The sequence below is a fragment of the Canis lupus genome, chromosome 1, assembly GCF_048164855.1.
Source record: "Canis lupus baileyi chromosome 1, mCanLup2.hap1, whole genome shotgun sequence".
Lineage (NCBI taxonomy): Eukaryota > Metazoa > Chordata > Mammalia > Carnivora > Canidae > Canis > Canis lupus.
This window is the reverse complement of record NC_132838.1, coordinates 76,744,403-76,757,136: the sequence shown is the minus strand read 5'-3', so window position 1 is coordinate 76,757,136 and position 12,734 is coordinate 76,744,403. Positions and strand designations below refer to the sequence as shown.

Sequence of the window (12,734 nt, the reverse complement as noted above, 5' to 3'; positions counted from 1 at the left end):
TTTTTTGCAGTTGTACCATACAATGAAGTTTCTGAGAATACCATAGGAGCAATTGTATTCCTTTTTTTTTTTTTTTTTACCACAAATTGTTTACCATTTCAGAAGATCATGGTGTATTTTCCCATCACGAATATAACCTGCTCCATCACACTCCATCGACACCCTTACCTGCCCACAGGCACAAGCACCCAACTGCTCCACTGGGTTGCTTTAGGGTAACTGTGTCCAAATGTTACATATTGAAACTCATTAGTTTATTACAAGTTACTTTCCCTTTGTTAGAGTTAAGGTGTCCTATTCAGTATTTGCTGGGGTTTTTAGTAGCCATCAGTCTCACTGCAAGGTGGTTATGGGGGATATCAAAAAATTGCTGTTAAAAATAACCAGAGGCAGGGACTCTGCTGGGGTTGAGAATCACTGCTCTGATCTTCCCAAGACGGCCACACGGAGGCCAAGGCATGGGCTAGTACTGCCCCCTGGTGGCCCGGGGAGCACGGCCCGCACACTTGAGCTCCCAGCCCTGGAGAATACCTCCCGCAGGCAGCCGCTCTGTCCTGTCCCTGCCCATACCCTTGCTCAGCCTCCACGACCTGGGAAGGGGCCGGGGAGACTTGTTTGCTGTGGCTCAAAACAGACGCCAGTGATTTTCCCCACCCTGCAAATACCACTTAACACCCCTCTGGCAGGACTTCTCCATCTCACCCCCCACTCCAGTCGGTACTTTTTCCTTTCCTATAAAGCACCACCTGCCTCGTCAAGTTAGAACTGAGAGAATACACGCACAGTGCGGAGGCCGAAATGGACACAACTAGCCAGCCCTTGTTACAGCTGTCACTCCCTGGAGGCTGACGGAGTGTGGCCATAGGACAAACCCCACTCCTCTGCTTTTCAGACTGTGAGGAGCTTATGAACCCCTGCTTAGAATGTGAATCTTAAGTCTTTGGGATTTAACAGGTCCTCCTCCTTAACTGCTGCCAGGCTCTGCTAACACCCCTGCCGAGCCCTCAGAGCCTGTTGAGACTGAGATGGGCTGTGCACCGGCTCTGGAGTCAGGAGACGCTGAGCTCCAGGTAACAACACTGCCATACACTCACTGGGTAACTATGGGCAAGACACCACTACGGGGTGTCACCAGTGTCCCAGAGGCCCAGAACTCATACCGTCAGGCCAGGATTCTCTAGAGACTGCTCTGATGAGCAATCTATCTTCCCTCGAATGGAAGGGCCAGAAGGGAGAGATTAGAACAGGCTGGCTTTATTTTTCTTTTTAAGATTTTATTTATTTATTCATGAAAGACACAGAGAGAGAGACAGAGACATAAGCAGAGGGAGAAGCAGGCTCCATACAGGGAGCCTGATGCCAGACTTGATCCTGGGGCTCCAGGATCACGCCCTGGGCCGAAGGCAGGTGCTAAACCACTGAGCCACCCAGGGACCCCAACAGGCTTGGCTTTAATCAAAGGTACCATCACCCAGATTTTCATGTTTTGACACTACTATGCAGGTTTATTCTCCCTTCACTGAATGGCAGATCTGTATGTTCAAAATGATTGAAATTTAAGTATTAACTGTTTTGTGGGCATAATGAATGCCCAGCCATTACCAAGGAAGAGAATACTAGACATCCAGCCTACAAGTTGTGTTGGGCCTCCAAGTAGGGAGGGGTTTCAACCTTTACAGCATCTCAAGTGTAAAATGTAGCCTGGTGTCAATTTCCAGACAATCTTCAATCCCTCCAGTGAAGTCTTCCCCCAGCAACCTTAAATGCTGCAGAAACTGAATTTTACTTTCTGGGTTAAGGTTGTAAAGTCATGGGCCATCACTCAGGAGGACCCAAGACCTAATGTGAATACCTAACACATAGCTCAACTAAGGATCCAATGAGGTGGTGGTGGAGGTAGTGGAGGGTATGTCCCCAAATCATGACAGTCAGTGGTAGGACCCACACATTTGAATGCCCAGAGGGCCTAGAAAAAACAATAATGGTGGTATATAGCAGACATCAGGTAGTGTCAAGGGCTATGACACAACAGATAATGCGTGCCTTATCTAAAAAGGGCAGCCACTACTCAGCCCAATGATATAGGAACACACCGGCATTATACAAGTCGGGTTTATTGCTCATTGAATAAGGGAGAACAAACCTTCAGAATCACGGGGGGGGGGGGGGGGGGGGGCAGTTAAGATGTCACAAAAGGGGATGCCTGGGTGGCTCAGCAGTTGAGTGTCTGCCTTTGGCTCAGGGCATGATCCTGGTCTCAGGATCAAGTCCCGTGTCAGGCTCCCAGAGCCTGCTTCTCCCTCTGCCTGCGTCTCTGCCGCTCTGTCTCTCTCATGAATAAATAAAATCTAAAAAAAAAAAAAAAAAAAAGGATGTCACAAAAGGACTTATGTTTTAGATGGACACATTAGGTGATTTGAGGGAGGATTCAAGGAAGCTGCAGAGGAACTGGAGAATCACTGGGATCTTAAGGTGAAAGAAATAAACTGAGGCTAAAGCTATCACTCATCAAGAAGTGTATTAGCCAGGACAGGGAGGTACTGGTCATTTTTGTGGACTGGATAATGTTCATGGTTTTCTCTGTGAGCAGGCACAATTGCACAATGGGTCTTTTGACTTTGGTCACTGAGCAGTCTTGTAACTATGTAGGTATTTGGCAAAATTCAGCAGGACAAAGAGACCTCAATTTTAGTAGCAGGCCAGCTCCTTGATGACAGGCACTGCCTTTCTTCCCTCTAATCATCAGAGATCATCATCACTAAGATCTGTTAGGCCTAGATGTGAAGTAGTTGAGGACACATATATCTGTAGGACGCAAGCAGAGCTCAGTGTTTAACTTGAATTTCCCTTCTCAAGAAGTGAGAATTTGGTAGGCTTTCCATCTTAAGTAAGGGTCAGGTAGCAGCAGTTGATTATACTGAGGTCTGAGTAACAGAGAACTAGTGGATTAATCTCTCAGGATCTATATCACTTCCTTCTGTAGTTGGAGCTCCTGTGGTTAACCTTTTAAAAGACTGCTGAACTGGTTTCCAAGTAGCTACATCATTTTACATTCCCACTAGCAACCCTACCAACACTTGTCACTTTCTATCTTTGTGTATATGGCCATCCTAGCAGGTGTAAAATGGCATCTCATTAAGGTTTGGAAGTGCATTTCCCTAATGATGTTGAACATCTTTTCATGTGCCTATTTGGCTATTAGCTTATCGTCTTTGGAGAAATGTCTATTCAAATCCTTTGTGCCTTTTTAAATGGGGTTGTTTCATCTCTTTGTTGCATTGTAAGAGTTCTTTATATATCCTGAATAGTAGAATTTATTCATTTATTCATTTATTCATTCATTCATTTATTTATTTATTTATTTATGAGAGGCGCAGAAACACAGGCAGAGGGAGAAGCAGGCTCCATGTAGGGACTCCATCCCAGGTCTCCAGGACCAGGCCCTGGGCTGAAGGCGGCGCTAAACCGCTGAGCCACCCGGACTGCCCTGGATAGTAGATTCTTAACAGATACACCGTCTGCCAATTCTGTGGGGTTGTTTACTTATCAACTTTGAAGTACAGAATTCAAGTTTGCTGAAGTCCAACTTATTTTTCATTGGTTGCTTGTTTTTGGAATCCTAGCTAAGAAACCACTGCCCAGTCCAAAGTTGGGAAGATCTACACCTTTGTTTCTTCTCAGTGTTTTTATAGTTTTAGCTCTTACATTTATGTCTTGGATCCATTCTGAGTTAGTTTTTGAATATGAACACACATTTTAACAAGACCACAGGTCACACGCACAATGATGTTGAGAAACACTGCCTTAAGTGACTAATAAATTCTCATTTCCCTTTAAATCCGTGGGTCTAGTGCTGGCAGCATATTACAATCACTTCAGCTTTACAAAATCATGCTTGACTTTAGCCAGATATAACAATTCCACTTGGTCTGGGGTGGGCTTATTTTTTAATCTCTTCAGTTGCTTCTGATGTGAAATTAAGAGTTGAGAAATACTACGTCTTCACAGATTCTGTGTGGATTTCACTGACATAGCTTTGCTAGGCTGGTTTGCAGGTACTACCTGCTTAGTATGTGATGTCTGGACTTCTAACAGAGCCACAAGCAGACTGGGATCAGTGTTCACAATGTGTACGTAATGTGAGATTGTAAGCTTAGAGTCTGGATAGGACACAAATCACACTTGATCACTGCAAGATGGAGGCCATATTGAGTGGTTGTATATGTAGACAGAGTGGAGACAGGTATGAGAAGAGGAAATAAAGAAGGTCAACACTGTTCTAGGAAAACCAAAGACAGTTATATTTTAACCTTTGGTTATCATGTTTTGACTGAAGTATTACTTGTCCTTGTTCTTTTTCTTTTTTCTTGAAAGAGAGGAATGGATATGCATTGAATCTTACCTTTCCTTTGCAAATCTAGAACCACAGAACCAATTCAAATGGATCAATGATCATAAAAGCTAAGCTGATAAAATTCTTGTAAGAAAAACAGGAAAAAAATCTTCATGACTTTGGACTTGGCAATGGATTCTTATATATACCACCAAAAACAAGAGCAACAAAAGAAAACATGAAACAGATAAATTTGACTTCATCAAAAATTAAACACTTTTGTACAAAAGACATTAACAAGAAAGTGAACAGACAACTTACAGAAAAGGGGGAAAATATTTGCGAATCATGTATCTGAGATTGAGCCCCACAGGTCAGGCTCTGCACTCAGTGCAGAGTCTGCTTGAGATTCTCTCTCTCCCTCTACCCCACCCTGCACTTTCTAAAATAATAAAACTTAAAAAAAGAAATTCTCTCCCTCTGCCCCTCCCCCCACTTGCTCCCTCTCACTCAAATAAAGAGTTGGCAAGGATGGAGAGAAAACTGAAGCCCATACACTACTGGTAGAAATGTAAGATGATGCAGCTGCTATGGAAAACAAGCAATTCCTCAAAAAAGTTAAAAATTAAAAACTATATAGGACCCAGCAATTCCACTCTAGGCATGTACCCAAAAGAATGGAGATGCAAATGGATACTTATATGCCAATATTAGAAGCATTATTTGCAATATCCAAATGGTGGAAGTGTCCATCAACAGATGAATAAAATGTGTCGTACCCATATAACGGAATATTATTCCACAATGGAATGAAGTACTGATACATGCTACAACATCAATAAACCTGGAACACATAAGTGAAAAAAGCCAGACACAAGTCTACCTATCATATAATTCTAGTTAAATGAAATAACCCAGAATAGGTAAATCCAGGGAACCCTGGGTGGCTCAGCAGTTTAGCTCCTGCCTTTGGCCCAGGGCATGATCCTGGAGTCCCGGGATTGAGCCCAGCATCGGGCTCCTTGCATGGAGCCGTCTTCTCCCTCTGCCTGTGTTCTCTGCCTCTCTTTCTCTCTCTCTCTCTCTGTGTCTCTCATGCATAAATAAATAAAATCTTTAAAAAGAAAAAAAGAATAGGTAAATCCAGACAGAAAGCACACTAGTGGTTGTCAAGCTTATGGGGGAAGTGGAAGTAAGTGCTTAAGGACTAAAGGGTTTCCTTTTGGGGTGATGAAGTTCTGGATGATTGTGATAGGTTGCACAAAACTGTGAATATACCCAATATCAGAGAACTATACACTTTAAAATGGTTACAATACATTTTATTACATCTATGTTACCACAATTTTTAGCAAAAAAATAAAAAACCACAACCCCTCCCCACAAAGCAGAGCCCATCTCACTAACCCTACTAACATATGCCATGACATCAGACTAGAAAAGAGACTCAGTCAAGTGTATATAATTTCTTCTACGGTATTCTATAAGTAGACAAGTTACTACTTATTCCTCAGGAAAGAATAAACACTGGAGAAGAAAAATATGCTCCTCTAACTTTTATCCCCTCCTGGGATCAAACTGTATAGTAGATTGAGATAGTTACAAATTCTCTGACATTCTACCCATCAAGAAGTGGGGCCTATGACCCTTAAATCTAGCCCAACTAAGACTGACCATTAAAATACAGGAGAAATGACATTGGATCAATTTGGGGCCCTGACATTTAAAAGCTAACAGCTTTCATGTTTCCTGAAATACTCGGTCTTTAAACCTATCAACCTATGTTGTAAAGAAGCACAAATAGCCCTGTGGAAGAGGAACTGGGGCCCCAACCACACACTCCCAGGTGAAGGCATATAGCAATTAAACAGCCATGTAAGTTCTCTTGAAAGTAAATACTCCAAGACCCAGTCAAGTCCTCTAGCAGGATTCACCAAGCCCTGCCAAAACTGCAGGGTAATTTGTTATGAAGCATCAGATAACACATCACAGTGGAAATTCCCTTCCCTCTCTTGGAGCAGATAATCTATCTAAAGAGCTTTTTTTTAAAAAAAAAAAAAAAAAAAAAACTGGCTTGAATACACAGCAAATACTTCAGCTCTGGTCTTTTGACTTTTGAGGAAAACTACACCGGGAGCTCTAATATGTGCCTAGAGGTTTTAAGCACAGAGTGGGGCAAGCAACACACACTGGTGCTGTGGACAACAAATCTTAACATGTTTAAATTGGAACTGCAGTCTGAGCATGTGCTTCATTGCTGGCTAGCTCTGGAAGAAATTTCAACCTCATTCTCTTCAATCTAACCAAAGCAAAGTTGTGAGGAGGGGCTTGCTTTTGTTCCACTTCGGAAAGGGTTGCCCATAAAAAAAATACTTCAGATGGGCTGGGAAGGTAATACTCCTGCAAGCAAGGAAAGGCAGCTCTAGCTAAGGAAAATGATGGTGTGTGTGTGTGCTTGCTTATTTAATTTATAAAACCTACTCTGGGGATCAAATGCTAGTAACTCTTTTCTCTTTTTACTCTTTGGGAGAAAACAATGACTCCATATTCTCTTCTTAAATCAAGTCCTCTCCACACACCAGGATCACTCACATTAGAAGACAAATATACTGCATTACTTCCCATCTTAAAATTCAAAAGGTAAAGTTCCTCAATACCGCCACTACTCTCTTTACCACTTACTGCCATTTCACTGACTCTCTTTGCTTCAAAAACTGTGTTTCCTGCTATCGCCGCACAATTTTACCCTCATCACTCTATAAAACCCCTCTCACAGTCATGAGAGTGGTAGCTCCCTTTATGGATCCACCAGTTAATATTCAAACCATGACAAGTATGTAAAGCAAGAACATTTTACACAGTTCATTTACCATCTTTCTCCTTGTGAAAAAGTGCCTTGCTTGCTCTAAGGTCTACTTCGCTGGTTTCCTCTCCTCTCCTTGAACGGAAGTTGGGAGTAAAGTGGCCTCAATCCTCCCAAAGTGTGTTTATCAACATTCTCTACAATTCATCTGGTCCGGATTTTCGGGATCCCTGGGTGGCGCAGCGGTTTGGCACCTGCCTTTGGCCCAGGGCGCGATCCTGGAGACCCGGGATCAAATCCCACGTCGGGCTCCCGGTGCATGGAGCCTGCTTCTCCCTCTGCCTATGTCTCTGCCTCTCTCTCTGTGTGACTATCATAAAAAAAAAAAAAAAAAAAAAAAAAAAAGGATTTCCCAACCGTAGCACTGGAACATTTTGGACCAGAAAAATGTGTTGTGGGAGCTGTCCTACACACAGCAGATGTTTAGCAGCATCCTTGACCTCTACTCACTAGACACCTATAGCAGCCCCAATCATGTCAAGAATGTGTCTCCAGATAAAGCCTATTAGCAATTGCCTCCCCTTGTGTGTGGGGGTGGGGGGAGGAGGAAAATCGTTTCTGGTTGAGAACCACTAGCTTAGTTCTTTGGCTTTCAATACCAGATATGCACACTGTAAAATGGCTACAGTTTGAATCTCTCTCCTCCAACTGCCTTCTCATTGTGTCCACTTACAGGTCTTACCAAGTATATCCCACTTACCGTGTCAAAAATAAAATTCTTAATACTCCACATCGTGTATGCCTGTACCTAGCTTGTCACCATGCTTGACACCTCTGCTGCTCTTTGAGAACTTCACAATTTTATCCATCAACAAATCCTACTGGCTCTGCCCTCAAAATATACCCCAAATCTACTACTTAATACTTCCAACTGCTATCAAGCTCAAGCCCATATGATCCCTAAGATCATTACCTCATTCCCTATTCTACCCTGGTTCCCCTAGTCCAGTGGTTCTTACCTAGGAACTTGTTAGAAATGCAAATTCTCCTCCAAACCTAGGCAATTAGAAACTCTGGGGATGGGACACAAAACCTGGGGTATTAAGTCCTCCATATGTGAGGGCACTCCTTGCCCATGTCTCTCCAATCATATTCCCTATACCACTTTCTCCCTAGCTCACCTCACTCAGTCATACTAACTCCCTGTGTTCTATAAACACACTCAGAGCGCTTCCACCACTGGGTTTTTTCAATAGTTATCCCTCTTCCTGGAAAGTTATTCACCCTCGAAGATAATCTTCAAGTTTCTATTTAAATGTCACCGTTTCAATGAATCCTTCTTCCTGGACTACCCTACATAAAATAAAAACGCCTTCTTCCTGAACTAGCCTCCTTGCTCTGCTTTTTCACCACCAAAGCACTCCGTTACTATCTAACCAGGCTATGTATCTGTTGTGTTTATTATTGTCTCCCTACACTCTACTATGTAACCTCATATGGACATGTTTTATTTACTGCTACACTTTGAGCAACTAGGAAAGAACCTTATACTTAACAGATGTTCAGTGAGTGTTCACTTTCTGAGGCAATGGCTTCCTATGGTCCATTAGAGGAATGATACAAAGAAGTCAAGGAAGAGTATTTAATGTTACTTAAATAACTACCAAGAAAATATCAGGGAAGAGAAAGAAAAAAAAAAAAAAACACAAAGCAAAAACATTAAACCAAACAAACAAATCCCAAACTCAGAGCTGTAGGGTGACTGAGAGGGATGGATGCAGCAGCTGAGAGTAAATTAATCACTGGTCAGCAAAGTTTAGGAAGACTTCAGAACTGAGCCCAAAAGGAACGGTCAGCCTTCTGTAAACCGAGGATGACCGATGAAATTACAGAGAGAGGACCATGTGCAATACCACAGAAGTGGAGGCTGGCTGGGCAGTCTTCCCAAGGTGTGTTCATATGGCATATCCCTGAGGAACAATTTGGTGAAGTGAAAAGGATGGTGGAACATAAGAGAAGGCTGGATTTGACAGCTTTAAACAGATTTAACACAGGTCTTCTTGGTTAATGTCAATCTCTAAGAAAGGAAGTAGAGTATGTAGTATTTCCCTGCCTTAGCCACATAATCTTTTCTCATTTTGCACAAGCACACAGACATGAAGCCAAGCTGAACTTTTATTACTAATGTGACATTTTTCCCCACTTCATTTTGCTGTAATTTGCCTACTAAATTAACACAGTAATAATGTGTCCCCAAACTAAAGACTCCCTTCATTAGTGTATTTAAACCAAATGTGCAACTCCAATTCTGAACATGCCCAGAAGCCAGCTGTCATTTTATCTGATCATGCTCAATATTCACTACACATTGTTTAGGGTATCACAAATCTTCCACTTGGGAAATAAAATCCTGAAATGTTATTTTCACCACTCCATTCTTTATTCAATTTGCAATAAATAACCCACTATGAGAACAATTTAAGCCTATAATATTTTAAGTGTCTTTTTTAATGCTTTTGAGAATTTTAGATATTCTGACCTCTTAAAAAGATATTCAGATCTAAGATAAACATATTAGAACTAAAAAACAACAACAACGAAATAGTAGTGCTTCAGCAGCTGGAAGGCACTCAAGAGACTACACAGTCCAGTGTGCTGAAAGGCCTCACCAGCCCCATTACAGCAAAGAAATCATATGTCTTTACTCAAAGTCAAATAACGAGTTAGGTACCAAAAACAGCAAACAGAGCTCAGGTCACCTGACATCCTAGTTGGTTATCTTTTAAACACACAATACAGTGTATATACATATTTTACTTAAAACCTGATAAAGAATGATCTAAAGTGTGATAAAATCTGGGTAAGTCAACTCCAGTGGTCTTCAAAAGACATAAAGAAAAGTTATCCTGAAGACATCCTTTTCTACAAAAAAGGCAAGACAAACCAAATGTAAAAGCTAGAGATTTATTGTTATTTTGTGATTAATAAATTGTCAAATTGGTTATGACACTATCCCACACTGTATACCACCATTCGCCAGTACAGAAGTTTTTTAACCAGACTGAGGCATACGGCAGAGAGAGCAAAGACACATGAGTACCATCCTTAACAACCTCCTCTAGTCATGCCTCCACCTTGATCATCACTCATGTTTTCCTCCTAGGGAAAGTGTCAGAACAGTGCACGGGCTGGTGGGCAACCTGGCCTCTTGACCTTTTTTAATAGCAAGCAACTTACAGAAGTAATGGAATTCAACTTGTATTTCCTTTGATTTTATTGGTCTGAACTCATTTTAGATTAACATTTTAATTTCCTGTAACTGTACATGAGAGTATATAACGACCTAAGAGAATACTGAACCAGAGTCAGCCAAATATATTACTGACCCCAAAGTTGTGTTTTAATTGGTCCTAAAGGAATGTACCACACCCCAACAGTTTGAGAGTTAGGCAAACAGAACTTCTTTGGGGAGGGAAGAAAAAGGCTGTAGAACAGCCAAATGTACTCAACATTGTTAAAACGGCTCTTTGTTTTTCACCCCTGAATGATACCTCTTTACTACACTATATGCACAGAAATCCTAACAGAATCTTGGTTGCCAGTATTATTTAGGCTGGCCCAATCCAGGATAGATCCCCACCCCCCGCCCCCAATTCCCCTTTTCTGAGGCTCTGGAAAGCACAATATTTAACTATTTCTTATTAGAACTACCAAAACACTTCAGAAACAAGTGGCTCACAAATCATTTTAAATTTGTGTATTGCCTGTGCATGAGAAAACTGATAAACCCAAAAGATAGTTCTATTTTTATATGGCAATTAAAAATAACTGAAACATCAAGACACTTTCAGTGAAAGCAACATTTCAATTACAAATTGTAATGCCTGTTGAACTACCTATGGGAGAAGCTGAAAGTCCTAGGCAAATGCACTTTTGGGTTATACTACAGTGCTCCTTCAGTCTGCACAAAGATGATAATTTACAGTCAATCTGTGAATGTTGAGACAATGTTACATTTTGTTGTCTGTACAATTAAATGTCCTTAGAGAGATAACCAGAATCAGCTTTTCTACTATATTTTCGACAAACCTGACTAACCGGCACTTTTGCTGAGAGATGTTTATCAAAGATGCTGTAAGATTCTACACAATTAAGAAATACTCAGCTTTAAAATATTTCCTTATCTTCACTTTTTTTGGTTATAGGTGCTCTGCTCAGATAATCTATTGCAGTTTGTTTCTAGAAATGCCATCCCCAATGTGCATACTACACTGTATTCAAATAAAGCAAAAACTGTCAGTAGTATAAATCTTACAGCATTTTTTTTTGCAAAAATACATGCCAAAGTCACAATAAGCAATATTGTACCACAAATTATAGAGCGCAAATGATTTGCTTCTTTTTAATGCTTTTATTCTACATAAATTACTACCATAGGCTAATGTTTAAAAAGCAAATAAATTGGACAGATGCAAAACAAAAATCTGTTCACCCAACTATAAAAGGTGAGGTTTTTTTTTTTTTTTAAAATTACCATAAATGCAGAAGTGTTTGATGCATGCAGTAGCCTTAAATGAAAAAGCATTGATTCCCACTGTTAAAAAAACAAAAACAAAAACAAAAAAAAACACAGAGAAACCCACACATCTTACTGCACTCCACCTTAAAATGCATCATATTGGGTTTGTTTATAACAGCACAGAATCCCAAGAGTCAAAATGAAATAAAGCGGGTATTTTAAAGATTTAAGAGCCGTTATCAAAAATAAATTACATTTTTTCAAGATACAGAAATGCTGCTATGATGGCTGGGAGCCCAGTAACCTTTCAATAGCAGCATTGATATCACCTCCTGTTGCTATTAGCGCTTGCAAGTTTGCTTCACGGTTCAAAAATCCCATTGCACTGAGCTGTTCCAGTTGTTGCTGAAATCTGACTTCTGGATTCTGTAGCTGTTAAAGGGAAAAAAAAACACACACAAACCAAAACTCTAAGGAAAATCAGTCTGTATCACGCCTAGATAACCTCTAAAAAGTTTTAAATGCTCTTTTACAAATATGCTGGTCTACTAAGCTGTAAAAGCACTGGCCTCTCTTGAAACATAGTCAACATTTTTAAACTTAAAGTAGCACTTAATGTTGTTATTTTAAATAATTTTAAAAGTATTTAAAAGTATTTTAAAAGTAGCACTTAATGTTATTTTAAATAATTTAATTTAGACTTAATCCTGTCAAATAGAATACAAAACTCTGCTCTTAAAAAAATTGCTTTTGGGGCAATTCTGGGAGGCTCAGTAGGTTATAAGTCTGACTATTGATTTTTGGCTCAGGTCATGATTTCAAGGTCATGAGATGGAGCCTGGCTTCAATGTCAAGAGTCTGCCTAAGATTCTCTCTCTCCCTCTGCCCCTCCCCCTGCTTGCACAAGCACTCTCTCAAAAATAAAATCTTTTAAAAACTCGCCTAATAAACCTCATCCATTACATTAGGTCTATTTAAGAAGCCGCTGAAAATGCAAGAAACTTAAAAGTATAGATATAAACAGCTCAGAACTAAGGATTTATTTTGTAGCTATTGACCAATTGGGTCAATATAAAAGC

General features: G+C 40.6%; 1 protein-coding gene across 2 annotated transcripts in view; it reads right to left on the bottom strand.

The window, feature by feature from the left end:
* Positions 1 to 10,086: 10,086 nt before the first annotated feature.
* The window catches only part of UBQLN1 (ubiquilin 1), a 44,912-nt gene continuing 42,264 nt past the window's right edge, over positions 10,087 to 12,734 (bottom strand). For both annotated transcript variants that reach the window (XM_072836839.1, XM_072836828.1), the window contains one exon: positions 10,087 to 12,087. In XM_072836839.1, coding sequence (XP_072692940.1) covers positions 11,935 to 12,087 — 153 coding nt within the window. In that variant the 3' untranslated portion in view covers positions 10,087 to 11,934. The remainder of the gene's footprint in view (positions 12,088 to 12,734) is intronic.